The sequence below is a fragment of the Bactrocera oleae genome, chromosome 4 (genome assembly GCF_042242935.1).
Source record: "Bactrocera oleae isolate idBacOlea1 chromosome 4, idBacOlea1, whole genome shotgun sequence".
Taxonomy (NCBI): domain Eukaryota; kingdom Metazoa; phylum Arthropoda; class Insecta; order Diptera; family Tephritidae; genus Bactrocera; species Bactrocera oleae.
In genome coordinates, this window is record NC_091538.1 from 53,580,963 (window position 1) to 53,601,517 (window position 20,555).

The window sequence follows — 20,555 nt, forward strand, 5'->3', positions numbered from 1 at the left end:
CTAATAAGCTGAAAAGAAGAAAATTACATATATAATTAATACAGACTCTAATATATCATATCGTGGAACACGCCAAAGTGGAATACGCTGTTAAAAAAATTTTGAAATTTTCCAACGTCGGTGAATTTACATAAAAAATGCCGGCGCATTTGTTCTTACAAACTGTCAGCGGAGATTATTAGTAGCACATCTTTGAAGAAGTCAACATTCAATATTTTTCGTAATCAGAATATTGTTTTTTCAAAAACTAACAATTTATTAATTATTGAATTAATTTGTCACTTCGACTATGTCTAGCCACTTTCAACCACTAAGATCCTCACGCGTTTTGCGTAAAATCAAGGAAATCAGCCAACCCACGGGTGAACCGGTTTTAATAAATCGAAATCCAAGAAATCTGGAGAGATTGCGTATTGCACATAAACCCAATGGTTATTTTTTGGAAAAACCTGGACGTTCGTTTTGGCATAAATTGGAGTTAACTGTAAGTGGACGTTACGTAACTGCAGAAGTGAGACATTTTCAAAATGGTCCTATTGTCGGTGCGAGCACTTCGGAATGGGCAATTAAAAAGCATCTTTACAAAACCACAGATACACCTGCCTTTGTGAATCTTGCTCGAGTGCTGGCAATGAGATGCCTCCAGTCAGGCATTACTGAAATGGCCTGCAATATTGACGCAGTTGCCGGAGGTAAAGTTGACAAGTTTCTAAAAACATTGGAAGAAAATGGAGTTAAGTTGCAAGAACCAGAACGATACGATGCGCCATTGCCATGGGATGCTGTGCGGCATGAGAAGCCATGGGAAGTATTAGAAGATAACCTAAAACCGGCTCAACAGGCAAAGACGGGGGAGACACCTAATAAATAATAAATTTGTTTTTTTGTTTTTGTTTAACAATAAATGTTAAATTTATTCTAATTGAATGTTTGTTTTTAATTCATTGATAGCAAGAAGTATTCCCGGTTACAATGTACCAAAAGCCGCTTGAAGATTCTTAGCTTATTCGTATTTACCCTTGATATCCTTCCACAGTTTCTAAAATAATAGTGAATAAATTAGATTGTCAAATATGTTCTTACATAATTTGACAGATGGAAACAAATTGCAACTTACTCCTTTATTGACGGACTCGAAAAGTTGTGTGGACCCCACTTCAAAAGCGCGTTCAAAGAAGAACACTGATGCCATTATTCCTACGGCATATGTGGAAGTCCTTTTGAATAAAGTGTTGTAGATAGCCTTCATTATTTCGAAATTATTTAAAAGTTTTCCAATCGACTCGCAAAACTCGATTCGTGCACTCACACAGGAAGTTGTCAAGTACCAGCTGTTGTCAAAATTAATGTGGGTGTCAAACTAAAGGAATGACGGAATCATAAAAGCAATCGATTTATTTAAATTATTGTGAATAGTTCGTTTCTCACGTGTGAAGCAAATAAATTAATGAATATATCTACTTTAAATGTACTTAATTAGTTATTAATAAAATATTAAATGTAAAATAAAATTGTAACATAAAATAAGATTAACATTTTCAAATTTTTTGGTTCATAAATGCCAATTTACTCATATATTAAAAATGAAGATAATTGACACCGAATCAATAAACAAACTCAAAATTTTTTACATAACATAACCAATGAAAGAAATATTCATAGCATGTAACACAGAATAAGATGTTATTTAGAAATTAATTTTATATTCTTATTGTACTCAAAAACCTATCGACTTTTAATCGTAACAATATTTCATTGTGAATATCATTTTAATTCATATTTGTTTGCTGTCAGAAGATCACAGACTCCAATTCGATTTACAAACGAAGTTTCGGCTGACTTTTCGTCTTCACAGTTTGAATTAATTTATATAGTTATTTTTTCTTTGAAAATTAATTGAGTAAAAAATGGTTGATTTAACTGGTTCATCATCACCATTCCAACAAAGCATTCCCAATCTGGCATTTTATGTACCGGCTGTTGTTGTATTTGGACTAGCTGGTAAGTGAGAGTTCAAATATTGTCAATATATTCTAGTAAAGGTAAACTTGCATGTAATATTAGCCGGCTATCATGTGTCTAATGCTAAGTTATTTATTTGTTTAGAATTCCCTCAAAAATGTTTCACCTGTTGTTATTCTATCAAAACAAAAAAAGTATCGCTAAGGATTGTATTTGTGCAGCAAACCGGTTGCTTTCTTTTTTCCAATTGGATTTTTGTGGTCATTCACATTTTAATTGACTCAGTTATAAAGATAGATTCTTTACCTAAAATTATTCATTAACATTCTTTGACTATACATAGTACTTTAATTGTCAGAAACATAAACAAAACCTTCAATTTGTATTCTTTCTGTTTTTTGAATTATATGGTTCAACCAAGACTATCCACAATGCTCACATATACATATGTATCTTCAAGACATAGAAATATCAATTATATTTTAAATTCCACGTACTCTTTGGTGTTATATATATGTACGTGTTTTGAAACAAATTATTTTAAATAATTTTCATATACTCACATTCTATTTACATGATTTGATAAGTGCATGCATGTTAAAATTAATGTACATCCAAACAAATCTATAAAATACTCTAGCTGATAAAGTTGCGCCGGCAGTTAGTGCTCTTACTTTAAATACACAAAGTCAGCTTTTCCTATCTTATCATTTTTCAATAGTATTCCTTCAGATACCTATGTATGTATGTATGTGTCTAATGTGTATAAACATACATATTCACATATATTTTATACACCACATATGTATGTATTATTTATTAAATTTTTTTTTTTGCTGACCATTGAATAGGTGTTCGTGGTCAAAAAATGCTGACGTTGTCAAAAAGTCTGCACAAAAAATCAGAGCTTATTTATTTTGTGTAGATTAGCATTTTTTCTATAGACTGCTAACACACAAACTCTTGAATTTGGTATTTATGATTTAAATATCTACAAAACATTGATATGCCTACACTGTGTACTCCTATTGACCACAATGCTGTTAAAAAATATCAGTACCTAATTTAGTGGACTACAACGTGGCTGCGAATGTAAAGTTCTAATTGGCTAATTAATTTGAATAATATTTAAAGTGTTATTATATGTATATTGAAAACGTATTAAATAATTTTGCATTTGTTTACAAACGTGGTAATTGATGAGCAGTGATATATAATGTGTAGAGGGAGTGAAACTCAGTAATCTGTTAACATAGTTTACAAAACTTTTGTACATATGTAGATAACTCCATTACCTCAATAAATGGATTCAAAACCAAAGTACATTTATTTTAAATAATAATTTTTGCATATTCAATTTAAAATAAGTTCAACAAATTATAAGGTTTCAATTAAAAAAATGTTCCTTAAAAAATAAACAAAAAGATTTTCGCAGCCGGTAGGATTCGAACCTACGCTCCCAGAGGGAATCTGATTTCGAGTCAGACGCCTTAACCACTCGGCCACGACTGCTTATTATAGCAAATTGCTTAAGTTGCCACTTGAACTTGGCTGGCCTGTTTTAACTTTATCTCTAGTGTATAATAATAGCTGATGTGCAGTGATGCCAGCTATTGTTGAGTTAAAATGCTTCAAAATTTTGATATTTTTCTACCTTGCATATTTTGCTAAAGCTCTAATAAATTGGAAAGTAGTTAAGCTCTAAAGTTTAAAATATTGCTGTAGTAACTTAAAACACTTTTTTAAAATGCATGTTTACAAATTGTTGCAAAAGAAAAAAATATATTATGTATACGTCATATTATGTTATTTAAAAAAACGAGTAAATAATTAACAATTTATATAATTTATTACAATAAAATTAAAATATATATATATTGATTTGCTCTGCTAAGCTATTTATTTTGGCTTACCCAATTTTACGTCCAATGATGTTAAATGATGCGGAAATCGTAACGTAAGAAGTTGTTGTTGTTGTAGCGTAATATAACATTCCTGAAGTAATATCGAGGAATGGTGACGAGTAGACAGTCCTTGACGGGTTAAAAATCGGGTCCGTTCCGGTTAACTAAACCCGACTACTGTGGGAACGGTAAAACATGTGAAGTAGTTGTGGTAGTAGAAAAATATGAGTTCATATTTTCCTATTATGTAGAAGATGGGTTGGCTATAAATACACTTTTTTGGTTAGAATTTTTTTCTATAAAGCATAATAGTTTATCAGTCAAAAGATTTAAAACTTAATGGTATTTTATTTTCCATCGAAATTTTAGATAAAATAGAGATTTACATGTTTTAATAGAACATTTAAAAATGTTTGCTATTTACTAAGAGTCCAGAGAGTGAGACAACTTACTTGTTGCAAAACATTATTTTAGAGTAGACATATACACAATTTTGTATTATATATTACATATATTTTAATGAAATATATAACATCATATTTTCAAATGCATTAATTCTATCTGTGATCGTTTATATTAGATATAAATAAATTTATTTTAAATTTAAAATATTCCCTATTAAATGTTAGCCGACAAATAAATGTTTTTTTTTTTTGTAATATTAGCCATGACAAATTTACTGCCAAAGCCCTTTTGATTTTTGTTGTTGTCAAGTTTCTTTAATTTGCATTCATTCCCTCTCTGCTCCATTTTGATATTATATTGTTACCATATTACAACAATATAAATATACTCCAACTATTGCATAATAATATATAAACGTTTTCCAAATAACAACATTGCAAATTGCATTAGAATTTCGTTAAAGCGCCAGTTAAATTGTGAACAAGTGTTTCGCGTGCCAAAGTGAACGAACATAACCAAAGCAACAAGTAAACAAACAAACAAATACATTTGACAGACAGCCAATTACTTTGCTGACAATGGCTAATGATGCAGTAAATCAACAACAATTCGCCGATGACGTGGCGGCACTTGCCGCTGGTTCTGGTGATCCCTATGGAAATCTCGGTGATCCCAATGGCGATTTTAAGATGCCCAGTGTGGATGAGGTTTGGAAGTTAATCGAACAAATGAACGGTATAAGCGATGAGGAGAAGGCCAATCTTAAGGAGAATCTTTATAATCCACAAGAGGGCACCGCTGAGGATTTTATGCGTCGCTATGCTCAACCTGGACCCGTACATTCCTCTTGGGATTATGCAATATTCTTTGCAATGATTGCGATTATTGTGCTTCTATTTGGTAAGCAGCAAGAGAGTGGTTTTAAAATGTGTTAAAATGTTGAGACTGTCATTTAATTGAACCTACATACATATGTATCTTTGTTAATGTTTATAATACGCGAAAACTTGTACTATGTATCAATAATATTAGTTTAATGTTCTGCTTGATTTGGAAAGAGTGTTCGAAGATAAGTGGGGTGTGACATTGAATGTTAAATCTACATCAACTAATTCATAGTAGCTAGAATAATGATAATTGTCTTTATAATTAATATTCCTCAGTAACATAGTTTATTTAAATACTTTAAATACGATCCAGGTCGCTCAACATAACTAAACAACTACTCTGAGTATCAATTAACACCTTTGTCACTGATTTGCCACTCAAAAGTCGATCGTTTTGCAATCGATAACATCAGTTAATAATTCTCGCTAAGTGAAATGCTCAGAAAATCTTTAAAATAATTAAAGCGATAGAAAACATTTTCAGAATAGTTTTGGGTAATGCTGCCAATTTAAAAAACCGTGGCCGGATAAAAATCCGGTTCTGCTCGGATACGTAGACCAGACTGTAATGGAAACGCAGGAATTAAAATCACCCTTCGTTTCGGGGTTTTTATTATGCATATGTTAAAATGCAATACTCAACTTCGAAAACTTTTTTTATAGCCTGAACAGAATATATTAAGTTTGCCACAAAGTTTCTAACACTCAAAAGGAAAGGTAGACCCTATAAAATATATATGAATGATAAGCATGACGAGCTAAGTCGATGTGCGTCTGTCCGTCCGTCTGAATATACGTGAACTATGGAGTTTTTGAGATATCCATCTAAAATTTTGCACACGTTCGTTTCTCCCAAAGAAGTTGCTGATTTGTTGGAACCGCCAATAACGGACCACTATAGCATATAGCTGCCATACAAAATGACCGATCAAAATCAACATAAAGATCTTTTTATACTCTTTTATGCTATAAGAAATGCACCAGTAAAGGGTATTCTTGCTTCGATGCAGCCGAAGTAAAAATTTTTCTTGTTGTTCAAAAGCGGTGCGATATTTTCAGATGTTGACCAGCTTTACAATTAAAATGTTGTACATGTATTCGAGACTCAACCTAATTAAATTAAAAGAAAGGTTTGTGATTTAAACTCAACCAAAGGCCTAGAATTTAATATTGGGGAAAAAATCAAACAAATAATCAGAAATTATTTAATTAAGAATATCGAGTTTATATTAAGTTCGAGTTTCGTTCATTATCAGCGCTCAATCAGTAAATTTATGAAATAATATCCATTCAATTTCAATAAAATATCACACAAATTTACCGACTTAAACGTTTTCATCACTATATCGGATTTAAGGTCAGCTAGAAAGTCAGAAATCACTATATAGGGGGACTAGGGGAAAATCTGGACTGTTCGATTTAACTTTTGGCATTACTCGAGTATACTCGAAAACATGTTTCCACGCTATTTTACTCACTGACCAGCATATTGGCGTAAAGTTTTCTATAAGAACAAAAAACATTATATATACAAGTAATACATGGGATCTGTGGTATTTCATCGACCGATTTCATATATTTTTAGCACTTAGACTATAATACTTCCAATATTATACATTAATTTAATTTTACTAAGAAATCTTACATCCTGACCGATATATACGGTATAAAACCAACCGGAAGTTTGAAATTATTATATTTAGTACAATGTATGGAAAAGTCTTGACCAAGTTTTTTTCATTTTTGTCACACAGCGCAAGTTATCATCAGGAAAATATTATCTCTGAATTTCAATAATACATCTCACAGATTGAAGGATATGTTCGGTAAAATGTCATCCTTAGACACTGGGATCCACATATTCGGTATCTGGGAGCTTGAAAATATATATTCCGATTTCGAAAAATTTTTTACGTGAGATGCCATACCTTAAATGCACTATTTTTACAAACTTTTATTCCGATATCTTCTTCGATTATATACTTATCAAACTACAGCTTGATTGTATCGACATGGCTCGTATTCTTTGTGATTTTTTGGTGTTTCCTACATACCTACTTCATAAGTGATTACATTTTTAGCTCTCTATTATCTTTACCTATTAACAATTTCAATAGGGCAAACTTTTTACATAGGTATATGGTACATACATACATATTATCTACATACATTTCTACTCATATGTTCAATAAACTGTATTGACATAATAGTTTACCATATAGCTACTATTTTGCTGCAAGCACATGTGTAAACTGAAGTTTCCTCAACGAATCATCAGGGTGTCCGATAAGATTCGAGCGAGTACCGAATTCGTATAAAATAAATAGAGCAAAGTTAAAATAGAAAATCTTACATACATATTATATGTACATATGTACACACACAGAACAATAACGCTGAGCGCCAACTTCCAAGCGGCTATCTTTCGGTATATTTTTTTTGTTTTGCTACTTCCCCAACGCCGTTCGTAGTGCGCCTAGCCAAATACACATGTTCGCTCGCGTGCTCCCAGTATTCAAGCGCAGCTAGCGGACGACGGTCTATCCGCTTGTTGCACTCACATTTGTTGGCAGTTGAACGCCGTCACTTAGCACATTCGTACAAAACAATTATTGGGCTTTTAACGCTACGCGCTGGTGTGCACAAACCTGCATTACATACATACAAACACATACCATAAGTAACACAAGCAGACTCGGCGGGTGCATACATACATACATATGTATATATGTTCTTACGGTTATGGCAACCGGCGGCGGCGAACACCTTCACATAATCGATCAGCTGCGAAGCACCGTACAATCGATCATACATCGAATTGGCGGTGATAACAGTTATGCACAACGGTTGCTCGATAAAATTCACGCGCTGCAGAAGAAGGTCGAGTCACTATCCGGTCAGGAACGTGTCGAGTTTTTGCACAATGCTAAGGATACGCTGCGCAACACCATCGAGCATGCCGAGCAAAAGCTAATGCAATATACGAATTTTCAACAAGTCTACAATTACTCCATTGTGGCGGCTTTGTTATTCACGGTGCTTTTGGTGTTTGGTGTGTTGCGAGTTTTGTATTAATTTTTTTTTCAATAGTTTTTATTATTATTACATATAAGTATGCTTGTGTTGATGGCTGTGCGCGAAGTTTTGAAATTCATTTTAGAACTAGTTGCGTGTGTAGCATTGAAAATCGAATATTTGTGGTGCAAAGGTTAATTATTTATTGCTTAAGTGTTTATATACGCATGTTTGTGTGTGCATTTTGTAGTTTTGCGCTTCACAGGCTTGGCGCAAACAAGTGGTTACACGCCGCTACAACGTGGTTTGATCGAAATTTATTGATATCTATTAGATATTGAAAATGATAAAATATTTTCCATGTCATTGTGTTGCAAAATAATAATTATAGTGAAAGTTTAATATTCACAAAGTAATAGTGAAAACGCGTCGCTATAGATGCACTCTTATTGGACCTTTTTTTCCTTTACCTGTCTAATTGCTCTTGAAACCTTTTGTAAGTTGCCACTCTTCAAACAACTGTTTTTTAGCTTGCGACCAGAAGTTAGCCGAAATAATTAAATTTTTTGTGTGTTTTCTTTATTATTCGACGTGCACGCATAACGCAGCACGTTAAAAAAGAAAGTTGTCTAACGGCTTTATAAGTTACTTTCCGTTTCTTGCCTTGACATTTGGTATTTAACCATGTTTTGAAGTTTCTAATTTGTGTAGATGCTGTTAACCAGTAAAATACTTTCTGTAAATCAGTATTTTCCCAGAATATTTCTGTAAATAATTATCTCTTATTAAATGTTTGTTTATTAGTGTTTATTTTGGAGTAACAATCTAATTATTTGTGTGTGCTTAATTAAGTTCAAATATTGGACTTATAAATATATGTACATTCATATTCATACGTTTGTACCATATTTGTGTATACATATATTGTATGTGGCAGAGATAGTGCCGTCTCTGTACTTAAAAAAAAAAATGACAATCTTAGTTTGGTTTAAATCAAAGTTGGCCTTCACGCTAATCGCAAATAATTATTTTTTATACCCTGAAAAAGGTACAGTGGATCACAGCTTATTTGATACAGCAGTCGATATAAATTTCGAATCCCAATATTTTTTAAACTGAAAGGAATATTGAAAAAATTTAAACGCTATATTTTAGAGTAAAGAATTTCATATATATAATGTACTTCATTTATTTAAAAAATATTTTATTTTCAACTATATGTACATAAAATTAAAATTACTGCTAAATTTCAGGTCACAGCTTATTTGATACAGATATTTTTCCATCACGAGGCGCCAGCTTGTCGCACCGCATAACTGTATTTTATTTTGCCATGCATATTGGCGTCGTTTATGATTAGTTTTAAATATTTTTTAGTGTGTTATAATAAACCATGGAGACAGCAAGTGCGTTTATATAAAAATGGGTCGTCGTACAACAATTGAGCAGCGTGAACTGGTCATAAACAAATTTAAAAACGGTAAATCGGTTCGACAAATTGGTGAAATTGTGAACCTTAGTGCCTCCACTGTACAGCACATCATTGAGCGATATTTACATGAAAATCGAGTGGAAAGTAAAGGCAGAAGTGCGCCAAACAAAATTTTTAGTGCTTCCGAAGAGCGCTATATTGTTCGAAAAATCAAGGTAAACCCCAAACTATCAGCTCCAAAATTGGTTGTGGATGTTCATCAGGAATTAGGAAAATCATGTAGTGCTGAAACTATCCGCCGCGTACTCCGCGAACATGATTTTAATGGTCGAGTTGCTCGTAAGAAACCATTTATTAGTAAAAAAAACCAAATATGTCGACTAAAGTTCGCTCAGGAACATGTTTGTAAGACCCATGATTTTTGGAACACGGTTATATTTTCAGACGAGTCGAAATTCAATATTTTTGGGTCCGACGGCATGTCTTACGTTTGGCGAAAAAAGAATAGAGAGCTAAATAAGGAGAACCTAAGAGCTACAGTGAAACATGGCGGTGGAAGTGTGATGGTTTGGGGTTGTATGTCCTCAGCCGGTGTAGGAAATTTGGAGTTTATTGAAGGGACAATGGACAAAAATATGTACCTTAATATCCTGAGAAGTAATTTGCTGCAAAGTGCCGAGAATCTTGGTATAAAAGAAAAATTCCGCTTTTATCAAGATAACGACCCAAAACACAAAGCAGCAGTCGTTCAATCCTGGCTCATATGGAACTGTCCCCATTTGATGACACCCCCGGCACAGTCACCTGATATGAATGTTATTGAAAATTTGTGGGCTTTATTAGACAAAAACATTCGAAGCCACAAAATTTCGAACAAAGAGGAATTGAAAAGGGCGCTACTAGAGGAATGGCAGAAAATTACCCTAGAAACCACACAAAAGTTGGTCCATTCAATGCCAACCAGGATCCAGGCTCTTGTTAAGGCGAAAGGCTTTCACACAAAATATTAAGAATTTAAGATTGAAAGTGATTTGTTTTTGTTATTTTAGAAAGAATTGAACTGTATCAAATAAGCTGTGACCTGAAATTTAGCAGTAATTTTAATTTTATATACATATATTTGAAAATAAAATATTTTTTAAATAAATGAAGGACATTATATATATGAAATTCTTTACTCTAAAATATAGCGTTTAAATTTTTTCAAAATTCCTTTCAGTTTAGAAAATATTGGGATTCGAAATTTATATCGACTGCTGTATCAAATAAGCTGTGATCCACTGTATATTAAGCTTGCAACGCAGTTTGTAACACTCACAGGAAAACGTCGGAGACCGTATAAAATATATATGCACTTACATATATTATAAATGATCACCGTGACGAGTTGAATCGATTTAGCCATATCGTCTGTCTAATTTTGAGATATCTATATGAAATTTTGCACTTCTAAAAAGCTGATATTTTGTCGGAACCGCCAATATCGGTCCACTATATAGCGTGCCATACAAACTGATCGTTATCGACTGAACTTAAGCCCTTATATGGAAAACTATTTAATTTGATAAGGTTTCTTCACGAAATTTGGCACAAATTATTATCCAAGACATTGCTACAATCTCCAAAGAAATTGTTCAGATCGGACTACTATAGCGTATAGCTCCCATATATAATGATCGATCAAACTCCAATCCTTGCATGAAAAACTTTTTTATTTGTCGAGATATCTTCACAAAATTTTTAGACCTTCTCTAAATTCAAGTCAAGTTCAATTTGCCGCAACTTTGTCCAACTTATTTTAAAAATTTACAAGTGAAAACAAAAACAAAGTTAGCTATACTATCGATTCCAATGTTATTCAAAGAATTCATTGCAGTATTGCCAGGCTTCCTGTTCTAACTCTATTTTATTATGCCAGTTTATTCAATTTATACTAGCTTTTTCGATACGCCATTCGCCAAGATCTACCACAAATCGTAGACTTCAGCTGACAAAAACAAAACCAAACAACATTTGGTAATTCTTAATGTAAAATTGCTAATTGACTCAATTTAAGGGTTGTCTGATAGCTAGTATTGTTATTTGTTTGAAGGAAATGCTGACTCATGATTATGTATGTATGTATATAACACTCGCAAAATATTTGAGAGTTAGATCTTATTTATGAAACAGTGTGATTGTAAAAGTATTAAATGCTTTTAATGAATCTGCTAACAATATCGGTTATATAATATAAAACTAACTGTCTTCAATATTATTTGAGAGTCGCATCCTATGTATTTATATTACATTTCCGTATACAAAATTAGGTAATGTTATTAAGGTGAAAGTATTTTATTGGATTACACAAAATTTCTGGAATTTTAGATGTTGGACATAAAATTGAAAATTTCATCAGAATAAAAAATTTTAAATTGTTTTTTAAATTTGATATTAAAAATTAGAAAATTTAATTTTTTATCTTAAACATCTTGGATTAAAAATTTAAATAATATTTTTTAGTTTAGATTGAAGGAACAAATAAAAAAAATATTTTTCAAATTAATAGAAAATATTTACATATTTCTAACTGAAATACTATAATTAAAAGCAATTAAATATAATTAAGCCGAAACGAGCTAAGCTTGTCAGGGGTGTTGTACAATCTGGCAGTTGTCGGAATCCAAATTGAAATCGATAAAAAAAAGTGGAAAACGGTTGGCCTCAAGGGCCATCCCTGCAACTTCCCGCTAATTTCATACGCTAACGTTCAAATTTCGCTTTTTTCACTGCTTTTGAGCTCTTCGAAATTTTTCGTTTTCAATATCTCGCAAGTAAATCAACCGATTTTGACCCGGTTTGCGGCAAACGATGTGTTTCTTCAAGGCTTAGAACTGATTAGTTTTTGGTATCGATCGGTCGAGTCATTTGGAAAAAATCTACTGGTCCGATTGGGTCCAAACTTACACGAAATTCAAGTGCAATGAAACCCTTTGGAATGCCGTTTAGTTTATTCAAATCGGTTGAGCCGTTTAAAAGTTATAAGAGGGTCACATACATCCACACACACACACATACATCCACACATGCATACAGACCTACGGACATCATCGTAGAAATGTTCGGGGAAGCTTCCTCGACCCTCAAAACGTCGAGATCTGTTGAGAACTCGATTTTTGCAAAATGGGGTGAAACCAATATCTTCCCGATTTTTAGAAAATTTTCAATTTTCTTAGCGGGAAGTTAAAAATGTAGGTAGGTGTCATGAACTCAGATAATATTGGCTTGACATTCGAAACAGAAGTTGTATCGATTTGGGGTGTCACGGAAACCAATTTTATCGGTTTTGTTATCAGAAACAAAGCAAGCGGATAGTCGTTGACAGATTTGAATTGTAAGTTAGGAAATTAGTTTATATTATTGTTACGATTTAATTTATCTTTATTTCTATAGGGGAAACGTAAATTAACACCTAATAGCGTATTTATTCAGTCGATAATGTGATATAAATCTGTAAAGTAAGCATCTATACAAACATACAAGTAATTGCAAGCCAAATTTCACATGTGGGTCTCCTGGTGCAAGTGGAGTACTGTGATCTCTTAATTCCTTCCTTTTAATTTTTTCGTTGCTTTTTTTCTTCCAATAAAATAAATGCTAAAATAGCAGAACTCATTGTAAACTTTAGTAGACTTTATTCGGTATTTCAAATTTATGAAAAGCTTCCAAATTTATTCATTTGCAAGTTTTGTCACATTAGTTTTGTCACAGCTGATTTGTATATTGGTTTTGCATATGTTCGAAAAGACAAAAAACCAATCAGATTCTGTGACACCATTGAAAATCAGAATTGGTTTGCAAACCCTGAATCAGGATATTTTATTAAAAATAAGCTTTCTTTTTCAAAAGATAGTCAAAATTGTAAAAACGAAGTACGCAAACGCGTTATAATGTGAATTCTAAAAGAATTTCTTTATTTAATTTTTAATTATATGCTTGGGTTTATTAATTTTTGCTTTATTTTTCAATAAATTTAATGTTAATTTACAAATAAATTTTTAATTCCAAATAACGGCTTAAAAAATAAAACAAAACATTTTTAATGCCAATCTTATAATTAAAAATTTTTAATTTCTATTTTAATTTTGTATCCGGCAACTTTTTACAAACTTGGCTTATATTCACAAAATTCGAACCAAATGAGCTCTGGTAGCGTTATGATTTTTATAGTTTACGTTCTGGAAAGATCTGTTTGTAACAAAGGTGATACGCATTGATAAATCGGCAAATGGGTGTTAGTATAAAAAGTAAATTTCTATTTTTTTTTTTAATTTTCTATAATTAATTTTGTTTTAAATAAATTCGATATGGAAGATTTTTATGTGGAGGTACAGATAGGCCAAATATAATTTGGTTTTCCATGCGATGGTGATAAATGATAAACGGTATAGTGTTCTCCATATAAATTCGGTTGTTTCATTGAGATTATTACATAATCGAAACAGTAATTTTTGTTTATGTTGTATGTATTTAATAAATTAAATGGAACTTTCAATGATTAATTTTGTTTTTGTTTTTCTTTTGTATTTTTTGCAGCGCTCTTCGGCTACAAACTGTACAAGTCGCTGATGGAGAAGGAATTGAAGAAGAAGGAGAAATTGAAAACCAAACAAGCCAAAAAGTCAAAAAAGACAAATTAACGTAGACAATTTTAATTCATACATACTTATATTTACACAACAACTACGAATATAAGATTCTAAACGGGAATACGCCCATTCTTCTTGCAAATGCTCTGTTGTTAATTACATTCAAATTTAATACTTGAAACCATGTAAAAGTGCAGTCAAATTGACGTGATTGCGCTCAATTAATTATTTGTAGTCTGAGTACAGTTACTTGTAGTGTGTATGTGTGTATGTGTTTTAACAAATTATAAATGCAATATCTATACAAATTCATTATACAACGGCACAAAGGCATATGTACGTACAATATACATATATATACAATATAATATTTATTTACACATGTAGTTTGTTGTTGTAGTGGTTTTTACATCAAAAGCAGATATCAAAAAAAAAAAAAAATCGGTCCATATTGTTTAACTGACGAACAATTAAGAAATAAATGCGCCGTGGCGTAAGAATTGTGCATCGGAGATATTTATAAATTCAGCCGCACTGTGCTTGCAAGTAATAAAAACTAGCATAGACGTTGGTTGTAATTTCAAATGCAAAATAGTTGTTTATTAAAACAATTTACAGATGACCAAACAAAAAATGAGAACATTTACAATGTAAATGGTGTGTAGATAAATTTGTATACATAAATATGTAATTCATATCGCAGCCAAGCAGGGACGTGCATAAGAAAATCTTCAACTTGCTAAAATATCTGCGGCGTCCAGTGCCAATAGTTGCTCACTTGCATCAGCGACCATTTCCAGTGCCTCATCATTCACCACGAGCAACATATAATTCTCATCAACTGCATGTGACAACCCGGCAACATCGGCAAAGCTGCTTTCTGCTGTCAACACTGTCCCACTTGAGTTGATTTGAAGCAATGTACTATTTTCAAAGGAATTAACTGCAATCTGCGTTACATTTTTATTTGTAATCGACTTTCTTTGCGTTCCAAGTCTACGCTTTGGTTGGCTGGCATTCTTAGTTTTACGCTGCTGTATGGAATGTTTGCTTTTGATGTGATTATTTAATAGCGGACGTGTGATGAAAGCTGCATCGCAGCCATCAACAATAGAATCGAAGCATCTAAAACTGCACGAAGAAAAATAATATATTTCGTATGCAGCTTGTAGCAATATTTGTAAAATATTTTTAATGAAATTAACTTACGGCTTATCATTTTTATGCCGCTTGATGTGTAATGTGAGCGTGTTTTTGCGGCCAAATGTTTTATCACAGTGCGGACACTTAAACTCCAGCTTTTGCAAATGCTTCGCTATGTGTATTTCCAGCGACTTAGCATATTTTGTTTTGAAATTACATTGACCGCATTTGTAGACCGAGTCTGGATGCACCTGTAAATACGGCAAACAATTCTAATCAATATTTAAACATAAACAATGCCATAAAACAACATATTTACACTCTCTTCATGCAGATCACGCTGTGAGCGATGATAGAATCCTTTATTACAATGCGTGCAGAAATATCTGGTTTCAGTCTCATGCACCACACGCATATGAATCTCCAAATTACGTTTGCAGTTGATCACTTTTTCGCAATTTGTACAAGGCACAGGCACGTGTGAATAGTCTATATGTTGTTGTAGTGTTTGCTCATCTTTATAGCCAACGGAGCAATGTGGACAGACCACATTTTCTGCAATTATAATTTTTTTTTTTTATTCAAAATAGAAGAATCAATTTTCTACAATATTACGCACTATTATTATGTCTTCTAGCTACATGCACAGCCAGTGACATTTTTGTCGGGCATACTTTATCACAAAACTGACATGTCAATGCAGTCGTTTCGCATTGCTTCATGTGTTTTGCCAGTTCCGCTGCATCAGCTAGCTTTTGTTTGCATTTTGTACATGTATTTGATTTGTGTATGCGCGTTTTGTGCCGCTGCAAGGCAGCCCAGTCGTTGTAGCATTCTTCACAATCCTATAAATATGCAAAAAAACTTGCTTAAAATGTAGACATTTGGTGAATTTCTTTAACTTACGCCCACATCACACATTAGCAAGCGCTTAAGTGGTAGATTTTCTAGAAAATTTTTATAATCTTTATGCGTATACATGTGTAGACGCTTTGCTTTTACGCTGTCGATCTCTTCATTGCAAATGGGACAAATGAATTTCTCATTTTTATGCACGCCCGTAGCGCGATGCTTGCTGAGCGAATCTTTATCCTTGAAATCTTGTGCGCAATAATGACAGCTGTAAGCCGCTGTCAATATTTCATCTTCAATTTCGCATTCGAAGCACTCAGATGAGCAATCTGAAGTATGTTTCTAAAATTTAAGCAAATAATGAAATTATAATTTCACTAAAAGTATATACAAAATTTTGCATGCCTGTAGTCTGCCATAATCACCGGCAAGCAAGCCACAGTTAGTGCAAGTGTAGACGTGGACTTCGGCTTCCATGTTATGCCACTTTAAGTGGTTTTGTAAAATTGAGAAACTTGGAAATACTTTCGGACATAAGTCACATTTATACTCAATCGCAGAATGCAAATTAGTCTAGAAATAAAGTTAGAAAGTGTTAAGCGCTGTTTATCTATGTATTTCTCACCAACCTTATGTTTTAGTAGTAATTTCTTATTATGATAAACTTTGCTACATTCATCACATTTGTATTTCGGATTTAATTTGTGCATATTTTCATGTGCGCTGTATGTTTCCAAATCAGCAAAAACGCGATCGCAGCTGTTGTAGAAAGCATTTATTTTATGTTCTCATAATATATTGTATCTAGAGGTTCAAGTATTTAGTGCTTACATTTTACATGCCAACTTATCCAGTGATTCGTGCTCATAATTTACATGTAGGAAAAAGTCTTCCACATCAGAAAATTCGGTGTTGCATATCATGCAAACCTTGGCTCGCCGCTTAGCCAAATGAAATTGCAGATGAAATAGGAATCTTGAATAGACAAATTCACATTTCAAATGACGAAAGTTATTGATATAAATAAGAAATTTTCACCTTTTATGCGAGACAAACTCCTCCTTACAATATTGGCAGTAAGGCTGTGTGCAAGCCTTTCTATTTATTTTACGATAGCATGAATGTTTATTAAGCTCATTAAAGTTTGAAAAACGTAGATTGCAAAAAGGGCAGCTGCCATATATTTTTATACTAAAAACAATTATAAACACATATTACTTAGAATGCAACCAGTCAGTGAATATAACCACATATAATTCTGAAAATATTTGTATATTTTTTTACTCACCCGTGTAAATCACTGTGTCTCAATACCAAGTGCCTGGCGAGTGAATCCTCATCTACAATTAGCTCATCACAATCTCCGACAGTGCACGTATACTCATCGAACTCATTTATATGGAATTGTTTGCAGTGCTTCAGCAATTCATGGTACTCCTCAAACTGCTCCGTACAAATCTATGTACATATACGGAAAAATGTAAATATTGCTCATACATTCGCATATATTTAATGTTTTACCAAGCATTCACTATTCCATTTGAATTCCAATGTGCTCAAATTACTTATGATGGCTTGGTCCAAATATTCATTAGTACTAATTGTATTCTCATCGTTAGTATTAAATTCACACAGCAAATCAGGATCACCTGTTAATGTGACGAGCTTGTAAGGTGTAAAGAAACACGTATAACATTTTAATTTCGCAATACCTTTGAGATTTGGAAATGCAAAGTTTGGTAAGGATTCGTTATCAGCATTCTCGTCTTCTATTAGATCGTCGAAAAAGGCATCTTCTTCACTATTTAATTCACTCATCACTTTATTTACTGCGTAGACTTCTTTTATTTACTAAATGATTTTATACACAACACTCGCGTGCAAAAAAACGTTGCGTGGCGCAAACAGCTGACGCTGATAGTTTGCGCGACATCTGTGTGTGGTGTCGTGATTATTTACAGGGTGACTAATGTACCAAAAGATATTTGTGTTACATGCATGCATCTAAACACCCAAAAAATATATCACAAATAAACTATAAAATAATGAATATATATATAAATAACCTAATTAGAAAAGAGATAACCTTACTTTTTACAATTAAATTAAATAAATACCAACTAAAATTAAGTAACATTTCTAACATAAACCTTTATTTTATGTAAATGTAGTCGAAAGCTAATTATTATATTAAAAATTTTAATTATATCTTTAAATAATTTCCAATCAAAATGCAAAGTATGTTTACATTCCTTATGATAACAACTACCCATATTTCAACTGACAAAACTACTATATTTGACGTTATCCTATCATTACAAACAGCGATTGTGACATCTCCTACCACTAACATTTTGTCATAATTACCTGGTTACTAATATTTAATTCGATCATAAAAATTGCACGAATTTTACATGTTTAAAAATTTACGTGCACAGCGAGTACATACAAAATACAGCCAACATAATTTCAATTTCCATCAGTCTATGGCCAGAGAACGTGGAAGAATTGTATGTGCTCTGCTATGGCTGCTAATCTCATTCAACGAAGATATAACACAATTTATCTATGGCTAACAGAATAAGTGCACAATATGTATGAATATACCGTTAAATGCGCACAGTTGTTACTAAATTATAGATCTTGCAGAAAAACTACAAATAAAAATATGTACTTGAAATGATCGTGTTCAGCGTTTGAAGCTACAAGTATTCCTAAAATAGTGTAATGTTGTTTGTGCAGCAACATAAACATAATACCAAATATGGAGATGACAGTTGACGGCAGTAACGCTTTTGCCCATGACGACGCTTTGATTTTTTCTGGAGCAGCGCAGAATTTTTTCGCATTTTTTTTAACATTGGATTTTAGGCTCTTGGCGACACCTTAGCGAAAACAAAACAACACTAGACCGTAGGTGGACGCGCAAAGTTTCATCCCGGTAGCCAATATAAATAAAATCGAATTTCTGCATAAAATTAAATTAAAGTTACCAGTCATAATTAGGCGGCAAACAAAGTAGAAATTTGAATTAGAAAATAAATTATGTGCACCATTTCCAATAAATCGTGCATACAATGCATGTACGAACGGTTGGTATACTTATTTATATACTTGGCAATTGTACTACTAAGTTGTGTTATAAGAGATAATTGCTTTTTTATTTTTTTATTTTATATATTTTGGCATTGCAGTTAACTACATACATATATTTACCGACGACATCCAATCATATTGAAGTTAACAAAGGGTGCAAAAGAAATTTAGCAAAGGCGCAAACCGAATATTAAATGTATTATTTTATATGTATTTGCATGACATGGCGAGAAAAAACATTGGCCGAGCCACATTCCCTGCATTTCTGTTCGCCTGGTAGAATGACAGTTTAAAAAACACGTGAATTGATTTGTCTGTAAGGAGGCTGAAAGTAAAAAAGCCGACATGAAAAGAAAATGCAAGTTGCAAGTTGATAGTGTAGTGGTTATTAAAGAAATTCTAAAAGGTGAACCAACTCTGAAACAAACGACTGTAACTAGTTTTACATGCAGTACGAAGTAAAGGTTGCGAAAGTGTGAGTAATAATTGAAGAAGTATGCAATAAGTGGAAAATTACTTCTGATACTCGACCTCGATTATTGTGGGAAACACCTATTGGCAGGAATTAAAGAAATATCTGCTATAAACATGTGCACATGTCCAAGAGAAAACAATTAAATGCATATGTATGTATATCAATATTGAATAAAACATAATTAATACTTAGTTATTTAGTTGTATCTGTTTATTGAAATTATAGCTATTACAAATCTATACTTCTAGTAATATTAAATTAAAAGCATCAACAATGGCGTTTTTTTGTTGCACTATAAAACAATAACAACAACGTGTTTTGGTGAAAACAAATCCGTTGCAAAAAAAAAACAATGTATACTGAGCGCACACAAGAAGGAATTTAGCAAAGGCAAATTCAGGATGATTCAGCTGTAGAAAATTTTTGTGAGTCACATACAGATTAGCCTAGCTGTCTGCTTGGCCTGGTAACTAAAAGACACTAATACATGAATTGTGTGAACCAGTTCTAAAGATTTTTATTAATTGGAATTTATAATTTTAGTCTAAAAAATTATATAGTGTAGTATAAAAAAATAATAATTGGAGTTACAATAAAATTTGAATTATAATTTAAAATATGATTTTTTTCGCTTACCGTTTGTAATAACAATTTAAAATGAACAATTACAATACTTTTTATGTAAATAAATTATAAATTTTAAATAAATAAGTAAAAATAGCAAAGGAATTTTTTTCAGAATAACAACCGCCCCGT

The 20,555-nt window shown here is 32.4% G+C and overlaps 4 protein-coding genes, 3 long non-coding RNA genes and 1 other non-coding gene across 14 annotated transcripts in view; 3 read left to right on the plus strand and 5 right to left on the minus strand.

Moving 5' to 3' along the window:
• Nucleotides 1-46: 46 nt before the first annotated feature.
• On the plus strand, nt 47-922 carry mRpL18 (mitochondrial ribosomal protein L18). The gene has a single exon (XM_014240116.3). It carries the CDS (start codon nt 290-292, stop codon nt 869-871), a length of 582 nt encoding a protein of 193 aa, XP_014095591.3. The 5' UTR covers nt 47-289; the 3' UTR covers nt 872-922.
• ox (ubiquinol-cytochrome C reductase complex subunit oxen) lies at nt 875-1,342 on the minus strand. Its single transcript, XM_014240117.3, has 2 exons — nt 1,118-1,342; nt 875-1,039 (listed from the first exon to the last, which is right to left on the minus strand). Exons 1-2 carry the CDS (start codon nt 1,247-1,249, stop codon nt 1,004-1,006), a joined length of 168 nt encoding a protein of 55 aa, XP_014095592.1. The 5' UTR covers nt 1,250-1,342; the 3' UTR covers nt 875-1,003.
• Nucleotides 1,343-1,723: 381 nt separating this feature from the next.
• On the plus strand, nt 1,724-14,619 carry LOC106621314 (uncharacterized). 7 transcript variants are annotated; one of them, XM_036363246.2, is made up of 3 exons: nt 1,785-2,001; nt 4,722-5,171; nt 14,181-14,619. In XM_036363246.2, exons 2-3 carry the CDS (start codon nt 4,850-4,852, stop codon nt 14,282-14,284), a joined length of 426 nt encoding a protein of 141 aa, XP_036219139.2. In that variant the 5' UTR covers nt 1,785-2,001; nt 4,722-4,849; the 3' UTR covers nt 14,285-14,619. The 7 variants fall into 7 exon arrangements, 6 of the variants coding, with proteins under 6 accessions (XP_036219139.2, XP_036219141.2, XP_036219140.2 ...); XM_036363248.2 differs by lacking the exon at nt 1,785-2,001 and adding an exon at nt 2,925-3,054; XM_036363247.2 differs by lacking the exon at nt 1,785-2,001 and adding an exon at nt 2,941-3,097.
• Nucleotides 3,393-3,474, minus strand: TRNAS-CGA (transfer RNA serine (anticodon CGA)). The gene has a single exon. It is a non-coding gene; the product is annotated as a tRNA-Ser (tRNA).
• On the minus strand, nt 8,072-9,218 carry LOC138857178 (uncharacterized). Its single transcript, XR_011396197.1, has 2 exons — nt 8,644-9,218; nt 8,072-8,500 (listed from the first exon to the last, which is right to left on the minus strand). It is a non-coding gene; the product is annotated as an uncharacterized lncRNA (long non-coding RNA).
• A 182-nt stretch (nt 14,620-14,801) lies between the features above and the next one.
• Nucleotides 14,802-18,119, minus strand: LOC106621313 (zinc finger protein 569). The gene is made up of 12 exons (XM_014240112.3): nt 17,941-18,119; nt 17,750-17,877; nt 17,517-17,686; nt 17,267-17,419; nt 17,060-17,203; nt 16,858-16,987; nt 16,634-16,801; nt 16,283-16,570; nt 15,996-16,221; nt 15,696-15,931; nt 15,443-15,627; nt 14,802-15,364 (listed from the first exon to the last, which is right to left on the minus strand). The coding sequence occupies exons 1-12, from the start codon at nt 18,044-18,046 to the stop codon at nt 14,965-14,967; spliced, it is 2,334 nt and encodes a 777-aa protein (XP_014095587.3). The 5' UTR covers nt 18,047-18,119; the 3' UTR covers nt 14,802-14,964.
• A 1,415-nt stretch (nt 18,120-19,534) lies between these two features.
• LOC138857100 (uncharacterized) overlaps nt 19,535-20,555 on the minus strand; it is a 44,955-nt gene continuing 43,934 nt past the window's right edge. Inside the window, exon 3 of the long non-coding RNA XR_011396069.1 lies at nt 19,535-19,649. This is a non-coding gene — a long non-coding RNA (uncharacterized lncRNA). The remainder of the gene's footprint in view (nt 19,650-20,555) is intronic.
• LOC118681000 (uncharacterized) lies at nt 19,896-20,152 on the plus strand. Its single transcript, XR_004976630.2, has 2 exons — nt 19,896-19,950; nt 20,048-20,152. It is a non-coding gene; the product is annotated as an uncharacterized lncRNA (long non-coding RNA).

Bases quoted from the DNA above. Each gene is read 5' to 3' on its own strand.
- ox (XM_014240117.3), bottom strand. From the start codon at position 1,249: ATGAAGGCTATCTACAACACTTTATTCAAAAGGACTTCCACATATGCC. The intron at 1,040-1,117 runs GTAAGTTGCAAT...CTATTATTTTAG, and splicing joins TCGAGTCCGTCAATAAAGGA to AAACTGTGGAAGGATATCAA.
- LOC106621313 (XM_014240112.3), bottom strand. From the start codon at position 18,046: ATGAGTGAATTAAATAGTGAAGAAGATGCCTTTTTCGACGATCTAATA. The intron at 16,802-16,857 runs GTTGGTGAGAAA...CTTTATTTCTAG, and splicing joins AATTACTACTAAAACATAAG to ACTAATTTGCATTCTGCGAT. The intron at 16,571-16,633 runs GCATGCAAAATT...CTTAAATTTTAG, and splicing joins GTGATTATGGCAGACTACAG to AAACATACTTCAGATTGCTC.
- mRpL18 (XM_014240116.3), top strand. From the start codon at position 290: ATGTCTAGCCACTTTCAACCACTAAGATCCTCACGCGTTTTGCGTAAA.
- LOC106621314 (XM_036363246.2), top strand. From the start codon at position 4,850: ATGGCTAATGATGCAGTAAATCAACAACAATTCGCCGATGACGTGGCG. The intron at 5,172-14,180 runs GTAAGCAGCAAG...TATTTTTTGCAG, and splicing joins GATTATTGTGCTTCTATTTG to CGCTCTTCGGCTACAAACTG.